General features: G+C 37.7%; 1 protein-coding gene across 6 annotated transcripts in view; it reads left to right on the forward strand.

The window, feature by feature from the left end:
• VPS41 (VPS41 subunit of HOPS complex) overlaps positions 1–25,550 on the forward strand; it is a gene marked incomplete at its 5' end in the record, with an annotated part of 111,984 nt that overhangs the window by 79,764 nt on the left and 6,670 nt on the right. For all 6 annotated transcript variants that reach the window (XM_082295268.1, XM_082295269.1, XM_082295272.1 and 3 more), the window contains 13 exons: positions 776–891; positions 2,310–2,366; positions 4,556–4,617; positions 5,468–5,549; positions 10,445–10,537; positions 11,039–11,166; positions 12,077–12,221; positions 13,492–13,533; positions 13,641–13,691; positions 14,936–15,073; positions 17,893–17,947; positions 19,019–19,159; positions 20,654–20,790. In XM_082295268.1, the coding sequence (XP_082151394.1) occupies positions 776–891; positions 2,310–2,366; positions 4,556–4,617; positions 5,468–5,549; positions 10,445–10,537; positions 11,039–11,166; positions 12,077–12,221; positions 13,492–13,533; positions 13,641–13,691; positions 14,936–15,073; positions 17,893–17,947; positions 19,019–19,159; positions 20,654–20,790 (1,247 nt within the window). The remainder of the gene's footprint in view (positions 1–775; positions 892–2,309; positions 2,367–4,555; positions 4,618–5,467; positions 5,550–10,444; positions 10,538–11,038; positions 11,167–12,076; positions 12,222–13,491; positions 13,534–13,640; positions 13,692–14,935; positions 15,074–17,892; positions 17,948–19,018; positions 19,160–20,653; positions 20,791–25,550) is intronic.

Genomic DNA, 25,550 nt, shown 5'->3' on the forward strand with positions numbered 1-25,550 from the left:
CATCTTCCAAAGCAGAACATTTATGTCCACAGCTGTACTTTTACGCTTTATGAACATTCTAATTTACCTGACTAGTCTAAATGTTTTGTATGGCTTTAAGACAAGCATTATTTTGTGAATTGCTTATCACTTCAGGAGTGTATTTGTATGTGTTTATAGAAACTGATCTGGACAGTGAGTGGTTTTCTCTTCTGTACTTACAAAGTATTGGTGTTTCTTCATGGTTCTGTCCAAATGGTAACTATTCAGAACAGTCATCTTCTGCATTTGATTTTACCTTTTAGTACTTTTTCTTTGAGTTTACTCAAAAATAAAGGCTTATGGTATAAGAAAATACATTATACATACAGCCTTAACTTGCAGCATTGCAAATGCATTGCTGTAATGATGTGCTGTATCCCCAGGGGTTATGGCATCTATCATTTATGCTTTTGATGGCCTTGACCTTGGTGGGAAGGATAAGTTTATTGCAGGCTGTGTAGTGTAATAGTCCTCTAAAAGTATAATAATGGGTTCTAAACCATCATAAAGTTTACACATAGTGGATGAATCAGAATTTGCAATAAGCTGTAGTGATTTTTTGAAAGATATTTTGCCATTTAAACCAGATTTAATTTATTGGAGAATACAGCTTCCAAACAAGTGTGTCCTGCAGGAGTAGCCTTGCTGTCTTCCTTGCATTTCCTCTTTTTAAAATCCCCTCGAGGGTGTACTAAAAAGCAGAACTTTACTTAAAGAAAATATAATAATAGTAAAACTGTGTATGCATTTGCAGAGTATTCGGAAGGTGAATCACTTTTTTATATCATCAGCCCAAGAGATGTGGTTGTGGCTAAAGAGCGGGACCAAGATGACCACATTGACTGGCTTCTTGAAAAGAAGAAATACGAAGTAATTTTTACATCATTCTTTCCTTCAGACTTTCCTTGTTTGGAAATTGGAGTAGGATGATGGATTTTGCTAGGTCATTTGGATTGGACAGTTTCTTTTTCTACAGTCATTGACTAAATGCTTGTAAAGGGTGGGAGTTAACTATACATCCCTCCATCTCTTACAGAGTTAGTCTTACTACTGAAACAACTAATCAGAATTTCACCCAAGTGAGGTAGCTGAATTAGATGTTGAAAATACTGCTCTCATCATCAGTTATGAAATGTATTAGGTGACACTGAAAATTATTAAAGCTGGGTTTTGGCTTTAGAACAGTAGAAGAGTTAATTAATGAGCTGTGCTTCGAAAAGTAAAATACTATGGGCTCAAACTGTAGCTGCACATGCTGAAAGTAGTGTTGCTCACAATAAAGCTGATCCAATATTAAAAGACAAGGGTCTTCCAGCTCTCTTGGAAAAAAACAGCATTTGGTTGCATAAATGTTGGTGTGTTTAAGTATGTCTATCTAAAAACCTAAAATAATAATAATAAATTCTTACATACCATATCAACATGCACACAGTGGTCTGAATGCTAATGTCCTACATTTATTGACTTAGAACATTGGTTACGATGCATAAAGTTAACTTGCAAATTCTTATTTATGTGTTGTTGTGTGCCCATTGTAAGAAAAAAAAAGTGGAAAAGCCATTCAGCATGTATTGCTTTTGCTAATATAATCATGATATTTCTCATGCAGATTTGTTTAAATCCATGTGGATGCTTTTGCATTTGAATAGCAAACTTGTACGATAAGTGCAGTTTTGCAATATATGTAAATCACGGCACTTGGTCCTTGAAGACTCCAGTAATTTGCAAGTGACAGCTCTGTGTGTGCCTTTATGAAAGCCATTCAAGTTAGTAGATAGGCGTGTTATGATGTATCTTAAAGGTTTCATTTTTATTTGTAAAAGCGCCAGCTTTTTTTTCTGTACGTTTGAAAATGGTAGAACAGCAAATGACACTTAAATATAAATCATTCTGACTGGAGAAGACATTTGGGCTGGGGAACTGGAAGTTAGCCTCCCCCCATTCGCCCCCTTTCCTGTTAATTTTTTTCACGGGTTTTGGTAGTGAAGTGGTCTCATTCGAAAATGATCAAATCTGATTGCATTGTGTGTTTTGTTGTAATCTTGTGATTTGATCTTAATACAATAATGTGGAGTGAACCCAGATGGAAACAAAAGTAGTTTTCTCTTTGCTTGACTGCTTTTGTTTGGGTATGAATTCAAAGCTGTTCATCCAACCATGGCATTAAAAATTCTAGTGCTTCAAACACCCTACTCTGAAAAACAGTTGATTTATACAGTTCTAGAGCTTTCTGTATTGAAAGTTCGTGTATTTGACTACTATCTCTGTTTTCTCCTTTTGGAATATAGGAAGCTTTGATGGCAGCTGAGATCAGTCAGAAAACGATAAAAAAGCACAAGATTTTGGTAAGACTCAAAACTTCTATTCAAAACAAAATATCTTCTTTCTTTTAGAATGCTGTAAGAAGCAACAAATGAATTCCCTGTTTTTTATAACACCGGGCAATAACTGCTAGGCATACTCCAACTAGCATCTGATTTTTCTTGGTTTCAGCTGCAGAACAGGAGTGTTAGTCTGTGAAACATGAAAGGATCTGCATTTTATGAAGGTGCTGTTGACACTGATAGGAAGATAATTCCATTTCTCTGATTGCTGATAGGGGTTTTTGTTTGCTTTTACTTTTGTATTAAATTTACTGTTGTTTCAAGTAACACACACAATACAACAGTACTGCACTATTAGAGATTGCAGGCAGCAGTGACAAATTTCTCCTTAACTTATACCCTGTACATGTGACAGGGTTTTGTAAAGAGTTTAAGAGATGCTCCTTTTCTCACGTATAGTCATTTCCCATGTTTATAGTTCCTTTCACAGAGCAACAAAGGGTATCAGTGTTTAAAACAAAAGGGGGAATGATGTAATAGACACAAAAGCATCACTGATTTTAGCTTTTGTTTGTTTGCTTTTGTCTGAATTCACTAATACTGCTGCTGCTTTAAATTGAAATTTGTACAAAGTGTTCAAAGTTGTGTTTAATTTCTTTGGCCAGATTAGTGATGTAATAAGCACGCTGTATATCAGTATGTCTTAAAAAACTTTTATTCTTGTGTAGTCCAGAAGTTGAATCAGGATTTAAATGGCATACCTATCACAGAGTTTGCACTTAGCAAAGCTGCTCTTTGACCCTTGCAAAAGGTGTAAAGAATTGTTAAAGGAGGTCCTGGAGGAAAGAAAGAAAACAAACCCAAACAAACAGAAAACAAACTAAATCCAAAAAACCCCACAGCTTTTCTTGTGGTTTGCAGAAATTTGCTCTGCAATAAATGATTAAATTCAGTGAAATACAAGCGTTTTTGAGAGTTTGGTCTCTAAAGCAAAAGCCAACAGAATGTGTTGAGGAAACAAAATGTTGACACCAATCCTTAAGTGGAGGATTAGTGGTACACTGATTTAAAACGACTCATGCTCTCACTACCTAGTGACACCACACTCAGGATACCTGACAAGTCTGGTAGCCTTGGGGGTTTTTCAGATGGCAGTAATTATCACTGCTGCTCTGCACCTCTTTGAGCAGAGCACAGACATCCTAAACAACCAGATCTACATCCTTTCCTTATACATCTCTGCTCACTGGGAAGCTGGTCCACAGGAGAATGAAGATTTCTCTCAGTCTCTTTCTTGAGAACGATGAAGTTGAAAATACGAAGGCAGTTCCTATAGTGTAATGAAATCCTAAAATCTTACGTATGTGCATTTTTTTTTCTAACTTTGTCGTAGATTGACCAGTTGAAGTTGTTGCATACCCCTGTTCATATTCTACTAGGATCAGTACTGTCCTTCATATTGATCAAAGAAATGTTGTGCCTCAGAAGATGCCAATGTTTATTTTTTGTAAGAAACAAGGACTTCTTTTTCATTGTACAGCTTTGTTTTTTCTATTTTCCTCTTTTTTCTTTCTAGAAACAATGTGCTTTTTTTAGTGATGCGATTCTTAAGTTATGCAGTGAGTACATTGGGTTGTGTCAAAATGGACATGAGTGTTGAGATTACAGCAGGAGGCTCATGCCAAGATTTTAATATATATTAAATGCCTACAAGAAACTTTTTACAACTGACTTGTTGAGAAGGGAAATTTAGTATGTAATAACAACTAATAATCTTGCTAAATTCTCAGTAATTCCTGCACTTTATTGAGCAGCACTAGGATTTATATTCTCAACCAACTTTTTACCCTCCTCTGCAAACTTTGTGTTGACAAAGAACATCTTATACAATAACTGATGGTTTTCTTCTTGAACTAATTCAAGCACTGCAAGATCAGCTATGCATTTCAAAAAATCCTTAATAATTAGGGGTGGTAGACTTCTCAGCATCAGTGAGGTTATGAGAAATATTTAAAAGAGCCCTGTGAGCAGTCTATGGAAGTATTTTGTGTTGACTGTTCTATGGGCCCTACTTGTAAAGGAGAATCAGGAGATACACTCAGAGCCTTGATTTTCCAGCTGTGTGCACCGCTGTTATGGTAGTTCTTGCAGTAGTCAAGTAGTTCACTTCCAAACTTTTTAAACTAACTCTCTATTTTTATTCCCTCTAGGACATTGGCTTAGCCTATATAAATCACCTAGTGGAGAAAGGAGAGTATGACCTGGCTGCTCGGTAACCTAGTATTAAAGATCTTCTTTGCTGGCTGAAGTGTGTCTGTGTGTGGGGAAAAAGCAAAAACAAATTATTGTTTCTGAAGTATTTACAGATGTTGTTTTTCTCTGTGTTCTGGAGTTTCTGAAGTTTCAAAACATAGAGATGTATTGCAGTGCTGTATATGTTTTGCCTGTAGTGACCTAAAAGTTAATGTAAACTTTAACTGGAATTGAGACATATATTTTGAAGGTAAGTCTTGACTTTTCAAAGTCACACTAGATTTTCAAAACTAAGGTTTTCTTTGGATTTTGATAAACTATATTTATTAGTGTGTCATTGCATGTAAGACCATCAGAAAATAATTTGGGTTTGCATGGATATAAAAAAAAATGTCAAGTATGAGAATCTAAAGTAAGGATCAGAAATTACCCAAGGTTTTTGTTTTCATGTATGTGCAAGAGTAAGCATATCTTTTTAACTGTTCAATTTTTCTCAGCTGAGATTTAAAAACTTCACTCATAAAGCTGATGGAGAGGGTGGCATCTCTGCCCATGGTGTATAGGTTTTAAGTAGATGATGTTTACACTCCCTTCAAATCCAAACCATTCTATGATTCTGTGAAAGCTAATATGGCCCTAATCACTAAGGCCAAATGCATAATAAGCAGTTAGTCCTCTTGGATGCAACACAATTTTAGGGCTTGAATGGAGGAGAACCTGGCATACTCAAAGTGATGATTACCAAAATAAGTCACTCTTGCAAGTGTCATGATAAGGAGAATAAGAAAGGAATCCTTATAGTAATGCTGTCACATTTGTATGACTTTCTGTACCTACTTTTGTTCTCATCTCTTTCATTTTCCTTCCAGAAAGTGCCAGAAAATCCTTGGCAAAAACACAGAACTCTGGGAATTTGAAGTTTACAAGTTCAAAGAAATAGGTCAGCTTAAAGTAAGTTAATTTCTGTGTCTGCACTCAAGTAACTTGTATGCTGTACTGACTGTTTTGACCAAGTATCTAAAGCATCACATTTAATAGCCCTGTTCTGGTATTTCTGCCCCAGATTTCTGTTTCTAGACAGTTGTCCAATTGATGTGTATAGTCTTAAAACAAGATTGGAGACATAGTGCTATGTATTTTACTTGTTGGCAGTTTCCATGTAAAAGACCCACCCCCGAGGCTTTTACTTGCAAAGATGCTCACAGTTAAATACATCTTTCCCATTTACTTTTCATTCATTTCCAGTATGTCCTAAAAATCCTACCCTAAATCTTAAGGAAAATAGACTCTGTGGGTGCCGGTCATTCTGGCAAATCCAGGTCCCTTGCAACTTTAAGTGTCAAAGAATTGCAAAGCAACAGTGAAGACCTATGCTATGTGCTAGAAATGGTGGTAAGAAAGAGGAGCAGTCTGCACTGTCTTGTGTTTTCCCTAGTCACAAGCCAGCTACTGCAACAGTACACATTTAATGTGAGATTCTCAGTTAATAAATTGCCCAGGACATAAAGCCATAGTACTGTCACTGCTAAACCAATTGAAAACATTATGCACACTTCCTTTGGTAACATATGTACATATACTTCTGAATTTTATGTCTTCCTATTCAAACTCAATGAGCCAAAAAGGAGATATTATTAAGATCTCACAGCATGCAGTCCCTTGCTGGTTTTGAGCTATTTAATTCTGTTCAAAGACCAAAAGTGTTTCAGCATTAAGAACTGCAGAAATGTCTGACTTCTGTTTTAGAGCCATTCCAGTGCAAAAACAGCCTTGCCTTTAGTATGACTTCTTTGTGGTTTGGTGCATTCTTTAGTACTTTGGAAGATGAAAACCTATGTTTCTGTTTCTTTATTTCAGTCCAATAAAGGACCTGAATGCAGGTACAGGTGAATTTTTGATACTCTGCTTCTTAGTCCTTTGGGGTTCATTTTGGTTTTTGGCTGCAAATGTCTGGAAAGGATATTTGTCTTGTCTCCACTTATGTCATCCAGCAGACAGTAAAATATAAAAATATTTTCAGGTTTGTTGCAAAAGCATCTCTACTCAATTACTGCCTTTCTAAACAGTTGGCTGTTTTCAGGTCTTAGAATATCTTTTTTCTTCTTAGAGCCTAGGCCCAGGAATTCTCAGAAAAACACGAGATGCAGTCCATTACATTATTCAGCTTCAAGTTGCAGTTCTAGAAAATGCCCACCTTATTTCAGTATTTCAGTCGCATATAGCTTTTCCCAGATTTCTGAAGATGTCTGAGTATCATAAAGGATGAACTAAATTAAGCCAGATCTAACTGAAAGGGTCCTTGTAATGCTTGGGATCACTTGTGGGGAATTTTTACCTACTTATGTGATTTGCAGATATTAAACACCGTATTGTAACTGGCCTATAATGGCTTTAAGCCCTGATGAGGAGACTATTTGAGATGTGGAAACAGAGTTTATTTCAAAAGAGAATTTTCTTGGAAGAATTTGCGCTGCATGTAAGTTGTTGCCTGAAATCTGATGTTTCAAATCTAGCGTGATTTGCCAATAACTAAGGTGACAGTAAACTAAAGGCTTAAAATTTCCTTCCTGCACAGAGGAATTAGTGATATCCCAGTGTCAAAGTCTGTGGGGTGAGTGTTTTGTTTGCATGTGATTTTACTGGGTTTTTGAGTGTTCCATACTAAGTGGTCCTGTTTGGCTACCAAAGGTTGCATTTTGATATCTTGATGTCTCTCATGTCTTCAGTGAATGTCATCTAGCAAACCTCATTGTGGAAGTTTCAAGATTCTAGAGCCTTGCAGTGATCTGTTCCTCTCCTCCTCCAGCAGTGGTGGCTTGAGGGAGTTACATGCTTGTGCTCAAGCACTTCAGTATAAAATCTAATGTCTCAGCTCAAACAGCTGAGGACGGTGGATGGATTCAAAGGAAGGTTTCAAACTGTGTGAGTGCTGGCTGTTGTGGCATGAGGGATACGTTCCATTCTGTTTGCTGGGATAGCAGTGACTTTCAGCAGTGGTGCAGGATGATCAGCTGGCAGCAGCAGTGCATTAACCAAAACATAGGCTGGAAGACATTTGAAAGACTTCACCTGACTGTAGTGGGCACAGCAGAGAGCAGCACTAGCCTGACAGGCTCTTTCATCTCTTAGATATCCTTTGAGAAACAAGTAATTGTTGTTCTGGCTTATTGGTGAAATGGTTTAGTCTATCTCATGTCAACTTTTATATGGGCTTTCTTGTGTATACCTCATCCTAACATTTATTGATGAAAGTCTGAAAGCAGTTTCTTTTCCCTTGAAAAGAAACAAGGGAAGAAAATATTTCTATGTATAGTATCCTTTTTTAATTTAAAGTTACTTTAACTGCATGGTTCAATAATTGGTACAAAGGCAGTCTGATTCAGAAGCCTTTTTGTCGGACCTTGCTCCCTAACTGCAGCTTAAACATAAAACAGGAAGAGTTTGTAACCTCCAGCATGGGTCTTAGTTCACCTTTGTTCCAAGGCTTAAAAATAACTAAATAACTTGTATGCTTCTTACGTGCTTCTTGTATGCTTAGTCTTTGCTGAGCATGGTGGTCAAACTGCAGGAGGTGGCCATGTTTTTTCTTCAAAGCAATGGGACATGGGGCAGGAGAAATCTCCTTCACAAAGCAGCCTGGCTCACACACAACAAGGCAACGGCACCTCTCCACAGCTCACTGTGTGGCCAAACTGCAGCCAAGAGTTGTAACAGTCTGTTGGGGGAGGTTGTTCATTTAGAAGGTAGCAGGAAGGTAGAAAGTGGGAGTGAAAACTGCCATTGGAGATTGTCTTCTGCCTTTGAGTCTCCAGCTAATGTCCAGTTTGCTTTCTCTATGGTCTGAAGAGACTTTTTATGAAGGGATCAGGAATATGATTCCCCAGAGCAGCCGGCAAGACTATGCCCTGAGTTAACTGATAAATTCTGTGACAGCTGGTGGGAGCTGATGTTGGCAGCACTACATTTCAAAAACTGGCCAGGCCTAAACAGCACAGGGAGAGGAGAGGTCTAAAATGTAGTGAGATGTTTTTTCTCCTGCTTTGTTCAAGCAACTTCAGTAATAAAATGCTATTGTACCATGTGACAATAGTGGGGAACAGGGAACATCTCTGAGCATTTGGAGGAATTTCATTGGTGCTGGTCCCTCAGCTACAAACCCTACAATCCCGACACGGCTGGTAGCAGTAGGATTTATTTTGGTGAGTGGAAATAATCTTGGCCTCTAGTTGCATGGAATAGTAGTGCTAATTAGATGCTGTGCTGAAATTCTAGAGTATGAGCTGATTTATTCTGGCAGCTTCTCATCTTCTGCCTGCTGGAATGCAATTCCTTAACACCTTCTATGCAGTAACAGATCACATCTTCACCCTTTCAATGGAGAGATATACTTTCAAATTAATTTTCAATTGGGTATGTAAAAATAGCCCTTCATAGAATGTGGTGACCCCAAAGTAAGTCATAATGCACAATTACACATATATTGTGCTTGCCATGGTCAGGTTCTGGTAGTGGGGGTGCTACAGGAGTGGCTTCTGTGAGAAGCTGCCAGAAGCTTCCCCAATGTCCATCAGTGCCAATGTCAGCCAGCTCCAGGATGGACCCACTGCTGGCCAAGGCCAAGCCAATCAGGAATGATAGGAACACCTCTGTGATAACAGATCTAAAAAGAAAGAAGAAAGGTTACTGCACAGTTGTAATTGCAACCAGAGAAGAACGGAGTGGGAATATGAGAGAGGAATAACTCTGCAGACACCAAGGTCAGTGGAGAAGGAGGAGGAGGTGCTCTAGGCACCAGAGCTGAGATTCCCCTGCAGTCCATGGTGAAGACCATGGTGAAGCAGCTGTGCCCGTGCAGCCCATGGAGGACAAAGGGGATGCAGAGATCCCTCTGCAGCCCATGTAGGAGCCCACGCTGGAGCAGACTGTGCCTGAAGGACTGCATCCCATGGAAGAGTCACCCACGTTGAAGCAGTTTGTGGAGAACTGTTGCCCATGGGATGGACTCAGTTAAAGAAGTTCATGGAGAACTATCTCCTAGTGGGAGGAAGCCCACTCTGAAGAAGGGCAAGGACCCCTCTTCCTGAGCAGCAGGAGAAGCAATATGTGATGAACTGACCATAGCCTCCATTCCCTGTCTCCCTGTGTTTCTGGGGTGAAGGAGGTAGAGCCCAAGAAGGAGGAATGGATGGGGGAAGGTGTTTTTGAGATTTATTTTACTTGTTATTATCCTGCTCTGATTTGGTTAGTAATAAATTCAGTTACTATTGCAAATGAGAGTCTGTTTTGCTGTGATGGTATTTGGTGAGTGATCCCTCCTGGATCTTTTCTTAACCTATGAACCCTTCGTTATATTTTTTCTCCTCTGTCCAGTTGTGGAGGGAAGTGAGACAGTGGCTTTTTTGGGTGCCTGGTGTCCATCCACTACAACACATTTTTCAGCTAATGAATCCTTATACCTTTTTACGAGGCCAAGACTTAACAAAATGGATTTTGAAATGGATGGATGGATTTAGAGGGGTCTTATATGGGTTTTGTTTTCTAAATGACTACTGGTTTCTTAAGGACAATGGCTGATTCTCCCATTCTAATTAGTATTTTGCCACCTGTCTCTCAAATGAAAGTTCTTTCAAATGATTTATACAATTCCAATGTGTATAATCCTAAAGTAAATTCTTTCAGGGTGCTGCTTACAAGTATGAGTTTATAAGGCTTCCAGGTGATGACCAGGGGCCATGTTTTGCTTATAGCTTTATTCTTTTGTTTCACAACAATTTTTTTTTCTATCAGTATACCAGGATGTTACATGTCATTCCCTGTCTGACACTTTGTTCTCTTTGTTCCAATAGGCAATTAGTCATTACTTGCCAAGACGAGATCCAGTTTTGAAACCTCTGATCTACGAAATGGTCCTGCATGAATTTTTGGAAAGTGACTATGAGGTACTGCAGCCTGATGTGTTCCCATCAATGTGTCCAATAGTTATTGCCAGCCAAATATCCTTAGCAATGTAGAATTCTGACAGCAAATTCTCAGATGTATTCAAGCAGATTATCAGTGGACAGTTCCACAATAATGGAAATATTTAATAGTTGAATATTAATTTTAAGAGAATAAATAGAATGTTTTTCAGAGCATGAAAATACTGTGAGATTGATTATTTATTAGACTGTTACTTTTAGTTTGTTTAATGTAGCATAAATAGTTGAGGTGATGCACAAAGCCTACAGCACCTGAAAGAGACTCAGCTCATGAATCTTAATAACGTTGCCCTAAGAAGGAAAAATCTGTGTTCTGCACTGTACATGTCTGTGGGCACATGAAAGTTCCTTAAAGGTTAAGCACAGCAGGTGTCATCTCAGAGGCTTAGCTGAAGCTTTGATGTTTTGAAATGCTCCTTAGGCTATTCTTTCTATTTCTGTTACAATCTCTTATATTTTTAGGGGTTTGCAACCCTAATAAAAGAGTGGCCTGGAGATCTGTACAACAACACAATCATAGTTCAAGCTGTAGTGGATCACCTGAAGAAAGATCCACAGAACAGGACTTTGCTACAAACACTTGCAGAATTGTGAGTACAGTTTTCATTTCCTGTTACAAAAAGTGCACTTAAAATAGGGTACTGTAGTTTATCCATATTTGCTTAGCTCTCTTAACAGAAATCTTCTTTGCTGTAGTCTACAGAGTATTGGCTTTCTTTCCTCTCCACTCTGCTGATTGCACACCTTAGCAATTCTTTACCCTTCTTGTAAAGTTCACATTGAGTATGAAAGCAAATTGTTAAGCATGAGATTGGATTTTCTACTCCTTTTTCCAAAGTAAATAGCTAGCATTCCTCTTCATGCTGTCAGAGGAAACCTCTTCTGTGAAGTGTGCATTTCAGAATTACCCACGGGAAAATAAAATGGTGAGGGGTTTTGCCCACTATTTAAGTAGTAGTACATTTAGGTTTACTGCATGGCTGGAAATAAGTGATTGGAAAATGTGCCAAAACTGATCTGGTTCTAGGTCACTTTGTAAGGGATAAAGCTCTTTGATTTTCTCAGCCTGATCACTGTGTTATTTTCATACTGCTTCTTTGAAGAAAGAAGAATTGCTGTCTATTACTATGTTACAATCTGCCCCAAAGTTTTAAAAGAACAATGTTTTTTAGCTCTGAAGAGTGTTCCAATTGGTTTTCAAGAATTGAAAGGCTAGCATTTTGTGTGTCTTCCCCGTGAGCTGAAAATGAAAAATAAAAATGCAGAAAACCACAGGTCAGAACACAAATGAAGGCCAATATAAACGGAGGTGAAATTAATGTTGCCTGATGTTTATTTCCCTTTAACAAAAAAGAATCACAGCTCTATTTAGATATTTATAAAATCAAGTAGTATCCTAAAATGTTTCACATACTAGAGTATGTTTATATTTTCTCTCATAGGTGATTTTTCTACACTTAGGTATGTAACATTACATGTATTATAATCTGTTTTTATCAGGTATACTTACGATCAGCGCTATGGCAGAGCCCTAGAAATCTACCTAACTCTGAGGCACAAAGATGTCTTCCAGTTGATCCATAAGCACAATCTCTTCAGTTCTATCAGAGACAAAATTGTTCTGCTCATGGATTTTGATTCAGAGGTGATCTTAATGATTTTATATTCACTTTCCACTACATATATTTTAACAGATTAAAAATAAATGAGCTAGTGTTGAGGCAGAAAGTGTGTTTGCTGCTTCTGGATACATTCTGAGATAAGAAAGATTGTTTGCCTAGACTGCAAAATAATTGACCGAAGGATTATTTTTTTCCTTTGTATTTCCATTTCTGTTTCCTTTCCGTTTCCATTTGTCACTCTTAGTGAGAAAAGTGCTAGATTCGAGATCATTGTTGTGATTCTCCAGTCACAACATTAAATATCATTTCACACAGAGCATCATTTGACGATGTTATTCTTTCCGTATATTGAATCAAATAATAGTATTAATAAGTCAGAGAAAGGAGATAATGAATTTATTTAGGCATATATTAAATGTACTTGCCATTTTCCTTTCACCACAGTCAATTAATCTGCTACTGAAAGTTTGCAAGGTTATTAACCTAAGTTCCAAAAATCAGGAAGTATTTATTCCGTGCTGAATTCTGTCTTCTTTCTTTCCAGCTGGCTATAAAACCCGAGCAAATGAGTTTTGGTATGATCACTGGGAAGATAACCAAGTAGATCTGCTCTTTTTTCAGTGCAATAGTTGTTTAAGCACTGGAGCTAAAATATGGAGCCATCTCTACTGTAGGTGATGATCTTTAGTATGCCCATTCTAAACTACATGGAGAAAAAAAAGTATAATTTTTTTTAATCCAACAGAATAAATCATATCAGGAATCTGTGGTATTTTTTGAAAGTGAAGTAAAATTTTGCTCTTGAAAGAGGAAGCAGAACCTGAATCCTGGTGGCCTCTTGGCTTACATGCTCTTGTCTTCCTGATTAAAGGTATTGCTGTGCAGGTAGTTTGGAGGAATCCAGTTGTAAGGCAGGTTGAACTGTGTGCTTCTTACATAGCCATCACCCTGCAGTTCCCTTTTGAAATGGAAAAATAGTATTTCTACCTCATTTGGCAGTGGCTTTTTGTGACTGACGATGATTCAGTGGGCATACTTCACCTGCAGTGTACGTGCACAGCATTTATTGCTATTAGTGAGGAAACCTAGGAGAAATACTCTGGAAGAATACTGTAATGCTGTACTTTCAGGGTATGCTGATGTTATGTAAATTGCTCTCTGAATTTCTGTTGCTGAAAAGAGTAGGTCTGCAATATCCATCTGACACCCATCAGTGGATAAGCATAATACTATATAGAGTGTGAGAAAATGTGTATACCTGTTTCCTACTTGAGTTCTCTTTCTCTGTTGTAGAAAGCGGTAGACATGCTTTTGGATAATGAAGATAAAATTTCTGTGAGTATAAAAAATTCATGGCATGGCAGTTCAATGCTAGCTTGTATTACCTGTCCTTCTTTCAGTCTTGTAAATGGGATGTTTATCACAGGTTTGTTTTCTTTCAGATTGACAGAGTTGTCGAAGAATTAGAAAACAGGCCTGAGTTACAGCACGTAGTAAGTATTCCTATATTCTGCTGATTTCAAGTTGAGCTGAATAAACTCTTTGCTGGAAATCTCTTTTATGGTGTGTTTATCCTGTCAAAGTGCACCTGAACTCAAATGTCATAAATCATCAGAGCCAACGTAGCTACTTCTGCCAGTTTGCCCTTTAGCATGGCCATAGAATCTTTACAGTAGTTAAATGATCTTAAAATGTGTACCTGTGAGAATTTGATGACATACTGCATCCTTATTAACATATTCCTCCTTACTGCATTGTAGGCACTTGTCTTTTCTGGTCAATAACTTCTTGCTATTATTCCTCCTTTTTCCCTACCCAAAATTGGGGTTGGTTGGTGGGTGCAGCTCTAAAATATGTTTTGCTGATCCATAGAGAAAGTGGATTGCTTGTCTTTCTGGAGCTGTAACTTCTATACACTGTTGGATTGTTCTTGTTTGTGAAAAATTACAGTATCACTATAAGGCTGTGGCTCCACACTGCTATTCCAAAAACCCCTCATTGGTTTGAACATGCTGTCAGTGGAGTATATAATGTGTGACTGTGGGCTTGGGCTGTATTAGGGAGGGAAGTTTAACTTGCTGCTCATTACAGATAGGGCTCAGGTATTCATCTGGTGGAGAGGTGATTTATGGGTTAGAGATCTGATTATGGGGAACAGATCTATGAAAAGTGCAGTCCACAGCCCAAGAGCTTTGCAAAGGCAAGAGACAGAGTGACAGTTTACAGAAGGGATGCATACAGAGAAAGGCAGCGAAAATGGTGAATGGTCTAGAGGGGAAGCCATGCAAAGAGCAGCTGAGGTCACTTGGCTTGTTCAGCCTGGAGGAGACTGAGCGGAGTCCTCATAGCTATTTACATCTTCCTCACAAGGGAAGAGTCAGAGCAGGCACTGATCTCTTCTCTGGTGACCAGTGACAGGACCCAAGGAAACAGCATGAAGCTGTGTCAGGGGCGGTTTGGGTTAGATATTAGGAAAAGCTTTGCCCACTATAGTGGCTGGCCACTGGAACAGGCTCCCACTCCAGGGGAGTGGTCACAGTATCAAGCCTGTCTGAGTTCAAGAAGTATTTGGACAATGCTGTCAGGCACATGGTGTGATTCCTGGGGCTGTCCTCTGCAGGGCCAGGAGCTGGAATTTGATTATCTATGTGGTTCCCTTCCAATTCAGGAGTTTCTATTATTCCATTAATAATATTGAATAAGTGGGTTTGAATTCTGATTCTTTTTTGATTCCTAGTATTTGCACAAGCTTTTCAAAAGAGACCACCATAAAGGCCAACGATATCATGAGAAACAGATCAGCCTTTATGCTGAATATGATCGACCAAACTTACTACCATTTCTCAGAGACAGCACACACTGCCCACTGGAGAAGGTAAGCCCCAAAAATCTAAGCACGGGTCCTTGATTTTTATGTCTGGTCTGCAGCTTGTAGTCTTGTGAATTTCTAGCTGTGTCTGGTACTGCCCTCTACTGCCAATATGAGGGATCCTTTGAGTTTGTGACCATCACCTGCAGTTTGGTTTGCGGAGCTGATGACAGCTGAGACTTTCCTCTCTCAGCTCACAAGGCAGGAATTGACAGGTATTTTTTATGCAGAAGTTCTGAATTCACACTTGATGAGTAGCTACAGCATATCTACTCATCAGTGCTTAGCCTGACTGAACAATAGGTTATGGTTACAAGAAATTGACAAGCATTTTGCCAAATCTAGGAGCTGTCAGTGTTAGATCTTGAAAAATCAGTAGCTGTAACTGTAGTTTTTCTGTCTTTTTATTCTAAGGTCATAAGTTTCTCTTGAATAATATATACAATATAAGTCACTGAACTAACAGGGCTAAAAGTATTTTGTCTTTGTACTCTGGCTAATACGCTTTGGGTTTTACAGAGTACCAGGTTTCCACCTTCTAATATTTTTTTTTTTTTTCTATTTTCCTTCCTTACTCTTTCTTGTTAAATTACAAAATGCATAAAGGTAAGGCTAATATTGAGTTGTTTCCCCTGCTTGAATTATTGTGAAACAAATGGAAATTCTAAGTTTTCCCATTTAGATGGGTCAGTATTTTATTATTTTTATTTATTGCTGTTAATGGCTGAGCAGAGCAGACCTTGTGAAAGGATGCTCATCCATATGCAGCTATAATGATGACACAGTGGAGTAGTTTTCAGGTGTAATATTGAATATTGTATTTTACATGGTTAACATGCCAAAGAAAAGCAGTACTGTTCCTGGTAGCTCTCTTGTTTTGCATTTTTTTTGTCTACTGGAAAATACTTTCTTAGGATTGGAGAATTGGGATTTGTTGAAACCATTACTTGAAACGAGATTGACTAGTTTAGGCAGTGAGACTGAGAGGTTTCCAGCCAGAAACTTTCATCTACAGTATTGACTTACTTGTTTTTAACTTTCTGATTCTTAGTTTCTGCCTTACGTATTACTCATGTGATCATGGTTTTATGTATAAAACCTTACCAGCATTATTTTTTAATCTTGAGGCAAATTAGTTTTAGTTATTGCACATCCATCCTCCTATCTTTAGTGATGGGTGGTGCAGAAAATGCTGTGTGAAACTGATGCTCATTGCTGGCACTGCTTTGCTGAAGATATGGGCTATGAGTGAGAACAGGTCGGAGACTCATCAGATTCTGGAAGGTGTGGTGCAGTAATCACCAAAATCAATAGAGAAGGATGTTAGAAAAAATGTGTCATTCTAACCTTAATGTTAAAATGTTAACTTCTTTCAGTAAGAAGCTAAGAGAGAGAGGAAAAGATACTACTACTAATTCTGTAATTATACTTTTTACCATGCATGTCATATAGTAATGCTTCTTGTGACATATAGATCTTTGTTCTAAGAAAATGAAAAGGGGACTAAGAATTTCCCAGTTACCAATATTTTCCGTTCCTGTTAAGCAAGTTCCAACACAGTGTATAAATTGCAGAAAGCAATTTCTGTCTGAAAAAATCCACTCATTATTGCTCTAATGAAATTATAAACTCATCAAGAAGAAAGCCACTTTTATTCAAGTGCAGTTTAGCGAACGTTTTAAAAATAAGCTGGAAGAGAAGTAGGAATGTTTCCTGTTTTCCTCTAGAGGGAGCATGACAGTCAGGAAATGTGCAGCATCTACAACTACTGAATACCTGGTGCTTTGTAGTTTACCTTGTAAGTGGAGAGGAAAAAGAAGGCTGTCAGCTGTGTATATAACTTATTAGTATTATTCATACCTTTATTCACCTGAAATATCTGGTTGGTAATTCACTTACCCCTAGCCCAAAATTCATTGTTCATATCTCTAATCTTCATAGTAACCCATCTGAAATTACAAGAATTGGAAGGAAAAGTTAATTCCTACCTACATCTTTGTTTGTAGTTGTATTTCATGTATTTAAAGTTTTGATTTCTGAGTGTGAAAGTCTTTATTGGTGAACAGTTGTCTTTACAGGAATGCTATGAATCTTGAGTTTGTTTTCTGTTTCCAAACTGGAAACAGACATGGCATCGTTCATGGCATACCAGCCCTGCCGATTTCCTTTTACTTCTAACTTGTTGGTCATCAGTTTGATAGTTTTGGTAATTGTGCTGGTTTCCAACTACACACTGATTCTGTAGCTGCTAATGATACTTAGCCCTCAGGTCTTTAAACCAAATTTACAAGAAATGCTTCCTTCATATTCTTTATTATTTTTGCATTGTCTTCTTGGTACAAAATTAGGAGGGCACTCTCCAGAAACCATTTTGGTTACCCTGAGGAGATCTTCAGCCTTGTGTTGTTAATGAATGTCAAGCAGACTTCCGTCACTAGGGACCACGTAAGTCCACCCACAGGAAGCAAGTCTTGACGGCAGATAACCTTAATGTTTTTTATTGACCAACTTTTGGAGGCAGAATAAAGAAGTTGCTGGTAGAATTAAAGGCAGAGATTGACATAGTCCAGACTGAAATACCTGTCTGTCCCCAGATTTATTCAGAGAAGAATTTTTAAGAGTCTTGGAAGTCATGGAGTTTCTCTTCTTAATTAAGGCCAGAGGACCTGACAATGCCTATTACGGGAGCTGTATTCCTGTCAAAATGAATAATGTAACTTTGTGGGAAAATCTCTTTAAGCCACTTGCAGCATTTGTGGTCAATAAAATTTCATGTTACATGGTTTCCTGTATTCTCTTCTCTCCTCTCTTCCCTTAAATTCAAGGCTCTTGAGATCTGCCAGCAGAGGAACTTTGTAGAAGAGACAGTCTACCTTCTGAGTAAGTAACTCAGAATAAGTAACTGTGATAAATTACACCACTTTTAAACTTTTAATAAAGTTTATGGTGTCAAAATGTATTGTCTAGTATCGTTTTACATGCTTTCACAGAGACAAAGTTGGTATGCAGTCAGTGCAACCAAATAACATGATTTAGAAAATAAAACAAAGCACTGGATGGATATGATGTCTTAACTTTATATATTTTGTTACTGTGTTTCTTACTTGGTGTTCTTCTGGGGCTCTGAAAGTGTTGCAGAGGCTATGGGGAACACCTTGGGCGGGGAGGTATTTTTGATACAATCTCCAGGAGAAGAGTAATACTGTTGGTTTTGAAAAGAGAGGAGAAATTAAACAAATGTTTTATTCTGAGTACATCTCAGCAGCTTAGTATTATCTTTTGCTAAGGTGAAAGATTTGCTTATATTGCTTTCTATCTTTTTTCCCCTTGAAATTAATTGCAGATTAACTCCTTCAGCAGACTAAGAATTCTATCTCTGAATGAGAGGCATCAGAAGACTTATATGTATGTTTATGTATTAGTCATGAACAGAATAGTAAGCATTTTTTAAACAATCTCTGGTTTAGTAAGAAGATATTTTGTGGACCATTCCACTGGAGAGTAGGATTTACAAATGAATTTATTTAAAGAATAGTTCATAATTTCTGCTACGTCCACCTGTTTCCTCTTATTTTTCATGAGTGTAGGCTGCACTATACTTACAGCAAATTAAGAGGGCCCATGTGGGCCCTTGAAGCTGGTATTTCATGTTATAGTTTATGTCCATACACATACACACACTCCCCCTCATGTTAGGTGTTGCTGCAGTTCAGAACCCCACAAATGACCCAACACATCCTTGAGAAAGCCTCCATGTCCCAGTCCAGCAAACTGCTCCAAGCATTTGTTCAGATTATACTGATTTGCATTCCTACATCTGAATAGACTAGATTTGGTCTTAGTTGAATTAGTTTGAGTCAACTTCACACTTACAAAATTCTTACTGAAGGAGCACTGAACACTGATAAGCAATTAGCATTTATAATCTCTTTTACTTATTTTTCCTTCCAGGCAGAATGGGTAATAGTCGCAGTGCCTTGAAGATGATAATGGAAGAATTGCAAGATGTAGATAAAGCTATTGAATTTGCCAAGGAACAAGATGATGGAGAACTTTGGGAAGATCTTATTTTATATTCTATTGACAAACCACGTAAGTAGGATAGTTTCTGGAAGCCTTGCATGTGTGGAATGCTATTGCAATTAAAGGACTGAATTATTCACATGTATGTTAGAGAAGGCGTTTATGTATGGTCAGGGAGGTGGTCTGGCTTGTGAAGCACAACATAGCTGTCCTACTGTCTGTAAAACTTGCAGTAAGGCAGCATGAGGGTGTGCTACACAATGAGTACTTGGAGGCTTAACATTGAATAAGCTCTGCATAGTTATGCCCTTAATGACAAATCAAGGGGACAGTAGTGCTTTTAATCTAGCAGAATGAGACTTTATTTTTAGACAGCCTCAAAACACAGTCTGCAAGCATGATGAGAATGTTGCGTACTATGTTACTACAACTTCTTCCCTTCGAGATTCTGAAAATGAAGAGCCCACACCTTTCTTCCCCTCAGCAAAACAACTAATTTAGTTTGTTTCTGGATTATAAAGGTAAGATTGGTAATAATGAGTGCATTTTGCTTTTCATCCATTATATTAACAGCTACTCCAAGTTAAAAGGATGGACTCAGAAACATAAGCATCAGTGTTGTCAAGGAGGCGGGTTCAAAGAAGTTCAAATGACTAAGAAAATAGAGAATTTTCCTAACTATCTACTCCATTAGTTTTTGCAACCTCTTCTGGGGCTTTAAATCAAGACTTTAAAGTCTCTCTTGGCACCTCTTTTCTGGGGGATTGAAAGTCTTGTTGAATTAGTGTGAGAATATATATCTTTTCATCCTTTGGCTGCTAATTTTGACAGGAAGTTACCAGAATCTATTAAGCCTTGAGAAGAATGGCATTTTCAAATTACCCATACTTGAATGCATCACTAGAAGTGATGCTACAATCAGTGACATCTTTAGAGCAAAAGGGATTCAAAACGTACAGAATTCTCTCAGTTCCTATATGTTACAGTTTCTGCCTATATGCAGAGCAACTCTAGTGATATTCCTCAGTTGTGGGGGTTAAAGAAAAAACACAGCCTTGAGTCATCATTCTAATGTGTTTTTTTAGCCAGATGCTCTTCAAAAAGCAAAAGACTTCTATCATGTCACTCTCACCAGTGTTTAGAAACACATTGAAATCAGGTTAGGTGTGTGAAAATTTGTTTTTAAACCCTGGAACTGGGAATGGAATTCCCACAAAAAGTAGTTAATTTTCTCACTCTGTTTGCTTGAGCGCTCTTTTTATTGAATCAAAATGCATTATTTGCTTGTAAGCTTGGGCTGGAGACTCAGTTACCACTTTGCTGAATATGCTGGAAGTTCTGTAAATTGCCAAATTGTATCTTCCTCTCTTTCCCAAAGGCTTGTATTCAAGTAAACACAGCTGCGAGAAACATACAAAGACTCTAAAAGAGACCTAGTGTTTTTACCTAGTAGAGAACTATCAAGGAATAAGCCAAAGCCTGCAGCTTGTCACCAAAGTAGCCTTTAATCAGGTATTTTGCCAGATTATTTTTCTTAATTTCTTTGCTTCTTGGTTTTCACAGCTTTTATTACTGGTTTGTTGAACAATATTGGAACCCACGTTGATCCTATTCTTTTGATCCACCGCATTAAGGAAGGCATGGAGATTCCTAATTTGAGAGACTCACTAGTGAAAATTCTTCAGGACTACAACTTGCAGGTAGATGTTGCATTCTTCATGTGATACTAATTTTCAGAGAGACAGCAAAACCTCTTTGTCACTGAACAGCACAAGAAATGGTTATCATGATTTGTTCAGTCATCAGTCATGGACACTGTGGGCCAGTACAAAGCTGTGACAAAAACAGTGGAAATTTGCCAAGATCTCTTGATGGCTTTTAGCCCTTCTAAATGTCTTTCATACTGTCATAAGCCTGGTGGGTAAGTAGAAATGGAAGCATCTTGAGTGATTTTACACTGCCCAACTGTCCAGTATTGGAAAGTTTCATGACGATTACTTTTCATTCTCTCACATGAATGCAGAGGCACAATGGAGGCAGAATGCAACATGCCCTCACTGAAACGTTCACCAGGTGTTAGAGCTATATGTTAAGTGTCATACTAACTGAAGGAAGATGAACTTCTAAAATCAAATTTATGTCAATGGTGCAGAATCAGTTGGTTAGAGCCCAGTGCTAATAATGCCAAGGTTGTGGGTTCAATCCCTGTATTATGGACCATTCACTTAAGAGTTGGACTCAATGCTCCTTCCAACTCAGAATATTCTGTGCATGTGTTGCTGTTTATGCATAAAAAAAAGGACTGTTCACTGGATTATGGGAGTTCTTATCCCAGATAATTATACAGATATGTGCAGTTCCCTACATGGTTGGTTCTGACACATGTTTGTAAGAACTTACAAGAAGCATACCCTTCAGTGTTCCCTGAAAGTAGCCAGTAGGGTGTATTGCATTGCATATTTTAAATCTCCCTGCTACAAAAGGAGTCCCAAACCTGAATTCTCTGTCATGCTGTTCTGCATCTCTCTACTGAAAGAAAGCTACAGAGGAGTTTGAATGCCTCCAGTATGACTATGCAGAATCCAAGAAAACATAGCTCAGTAGGCAGCTGAAACTTCAATTTTCTGAGCCTCAAACATTTGTTCCACATCTGCTATTAGTCTTTCAACATTTTGAGCAAATAGATGGGCTTGATGATTGCATTAAGGTCACGGCTGGTGTCTTGCCAGGCCAGTAAAAGCCCGTATCTCTCTTCAGGGCAGGGTTTAAGCCTTTCTAAGGCTTTTCCATTATTTTATTTTTATATGAACTTCAGATTATAACCTTGTCTATTTCAAAGGAGCATTTTACATTTCTTCATCTCTCAGTTCTTGATATATGCAAGGAACCTCCCCGGATAAATAGATACATGTTTGCATATAATGCATATTGTAACATTACTTCCAGGTTTTGACTTCATTGGGTGCTAGTGTCCTTCCAAAATGATGCTAGCTAAATACCATGCTGCATTTCAACAGTTGCATGTTAATCTTGCTGCTGTCAGTACCACCATTGATCTTCCTGTTCCTGCATTCTCATGAAATCGAAATGTAGTATTTGTTGTGTTTGCAGGCAGACTGAGAAAGTGCTGTAAGCATAGCTTTACACATATACAAAATATATTGTGTGGCTTCAGACAAGGCTGATGACATCATTTGGTCATATTTTGGGGATGAATGTAGAATTTTTTTCTTCGAATACCTTTTAACAGAATTACTTTTGAATTAAAAGGGTGTATTTAACCTTGAGAATGATACCTAAAATGATTTGCTGTTAGCATTGAAATGATTAATGGATTTCAAATTAATTGATTGTAAAGTAGAATTGGATAGCTCTAGGGCTAAAGTTTAGATTTCATAGGGATAATAGAAATTAAGGAAGCTTAATGTAATTTGTGCTTGGCTTGCTTGTATGATAGAAAAAGTATAGCCAAATAAAAGGCAATATTTCATTAGAGAAATGTAAGTTATAGTTTAAAATAAGTATTCTTTAAGTGTTACTGGCAATGTAAAGTGCACTGTTTATGAACAGATGGTATATCTACATTGAAATTTAGGGGTCTTATTGCTGGTCTTGCACACTCGCCTAAGTAGCCAATTGGCAAGCTCAGATTTTATAAAGGGGCTGTTTCTGCATTCAGCATGTGCTCCGGGACATGGCTGGGACTTCAGGTGAATGTCTAAGCAGCCTCTCCTTGCTGAGGGCAGTTCTGCCTTAGTGGAACTGTTATTGCTGCCTCATTAGCTGTTTTAAAACGAGTCTTTGGTGTGTTTGTATAATGCCTGGTCATACCTCTACACGTTGTGTAGGTTCATGCTGAGAAGTCAGTGGCCTTCATTCTGGCCTGGCACAACTCTGTCTTTTGGTAGAAACCTCCTGATACGTAGCATGAAACCTACCAGACATTTTGAACTCATTCAAAAATACAGATTTCATTGGCTAGGATTTTCTATAACTTCATCTTTTTGGATCTTGAGATCTGTACGCATGTAAGTTTCATTGTTCTCATTTTCAAAGGCCAAAAGAATCTTGTGCTAAGATCCATGGAGGAGCACAGGCGAAAAGAGAACCTGCTCCTTGACTTGCAAGTCACTGCCTAACACAAAAACTGTGCTGGTCTTTTCATAATGTTGGCTTCCCAAACAATGTTACCACTGTGCCATTATATTGTTTAATTAATGGGTTCCTTTTGCAAGCCCTGATAAGACTGTTTTATGCCTATGTAAGCATGCAAATGCAAATTTCCTATTATGCTCTTGATTTTTCATACCAGTAAACTTTACTTAGGTGTGATTTGAAATATGGAGGAGTAGGAGTTAGAAGTAGGGCCTTTGACAGACTTTGTCTTTTTGAAAACCACTCTTTCCATCCCAGCAAAACCAAGTAAATCAAACTGAGTGGCTGCCAAAGTATGTGTAACTCACAGCATGCATTAGAGAATCCAACAAGAAAGTCTACAAATGCAAATTTGATTGTATTTTTTTTTTTAATACAGACTCTTCCTTGAATAATTTTTATTAACATTGGCAGACTGCAGACTGATTGCGTCACTTTAACAAATTGCCACCCACTAGATGAACTGCTGCAACTGTTCTATATGCTACTATAAGCTCACCTCAGCTGTGTGGTTAACCTTTAAAATCTGATCACTATCAACCAACCAAGCATAGCACTAAAGCAGAATTAAATATTCTTTTGGACAAAAACAAAACATAGATCATGTACAATTTTTTTCTTAGATTACTATTTCAAGTAAGCACTACTAATTTGCTTTTTTCTCTGACATTACAGCTCTGCTTTACAAGTAGGGATCTATTAACCTGCCTTCCAGAATACCCATTTTTATTTTCCAACTTCAGGAAATGTAATTCTGCCATGAACTTAAAACTGAGCACACTCCTAACTATTCCCCTAAGCAGGGAAATATTTAAGTGCTCATTTAAGTGGTTTTCTGAATTGGGATTAAAACTTGAAGTGATTTTTTTTGTTTTTTCACCCCTGAGGATGATTTATTTCGGTTTTTTCTCTTTGTGATCATTTGAGTTAATGTATTAAAACCATAGTACATAATCAAGTGACACTGTTTGACTGTAGTGATGAAAGTTTATTTACTGCTGAAATAATACTGATTTTAGTGTTTATACACAGTAACATTCACAAACAACAAAGTTATGAAGACATAGACAATGAGAACAAAATTATAGTTCTCTGAATTTTAATAGGAGCATTTATCAAAAAAGTGTAGTCTGAAGCTTTTTTATTGCTTTTGAAATCTACGTTGCTACCATAAATTTATAGATAAATTAGACATGTTGGCTTAAAGAGAAACCTGCTTACTTATTAGAAATTACACATTCCTAGTGCTTTTTTTATTTAAGTGCAATTAAATCACCGTTCTCCAGGTTTCTAAAGCATTGTATCACACGTTTCACAAAGAAGACTGAGAGAAAAATCCCCTTATTTGTAGACTTGTGAGTTAATTATAAGCCTGCTAAGCTTTCCAAATGTATAAAATAGGTGTCTTTTCAGCTTTGGTTTGTATCTGAATGAAATGTAGCAAATTATTGTGGTATTGGAAGACGCTTAAATACCTCTTTGTTTTATAAAGAAATGCTTCATTTTTCACCCTATGTCATTTGTAAGAATAAAACTTTGAAAGATGTTGGTATTCTAAGTCTACTTTTTCCCTAGCTTTAAAATGCAGAAGCAATTTGTTTAGCTATAGTACTATAGATTTTGTGGATTAGGCATTTTAGTCAAATGTTGACTTACTAGTTTGCACTTTGCTTGAACCTGCAGTAACTCTGATGGGTAAGAGACATTGATCCATTCACAGACTCCACATATATCTATTCATAATAGAGTTTATGAACTAGCAGAACCCAGGGATAATCCAATGAATGCTGCTTGAAATAGCACCTGGAAAAATTGTTAGGTTATGGTCCTGAATGTAACTAAAAATGCTGTTCAGACACCTTGGAGGCACTAGGGGGCAGGTGGCAGCTTGCACAGGGGGACAAGGCTGTAAAGATTAAAAATAATGTGCTTTTAATTGTGGTAGTGATGCTGTTTGAAAGAATTTTGGTGAGTGGCCTTGAGAAAGTTGGACTTGTTTGAGGGTTAAGCTGAATCAAGGCCTGAATTTACTCCCAGAGCTTTGAATATACCCTTTCAAATTAACTGCATACTGCAGTGCTTTTCTTTAAAGATAATGTTAGGCATTTGTAAATCAAGACTGTTTTAATTAAATAGAAGGGTTTATGCCTAATATCTTCCCTAATAAAGCCAGAAAACAAACTATTTTTTGCAATAGCTGTTTTGGTTTTAGCAGTTTTCATTAATTTCATGAAAGGCATTATTTTTGCACAAAACTTCTTTCTGTAGGTGCATGATGCTGTCCTGCTTGTGCTCACAATTATAT

Source organism: Coloeus monedula, assembly GCF_965178545.1.
Source record: "Coloeus monedula genome assembly, chromosome: 1".
Taxonomy (NCBI): Eukaryota; Metazoa; Chordata; class Aves; order Passeriformes; family Corvidae; genus Coloeus; species Coloeus monedula.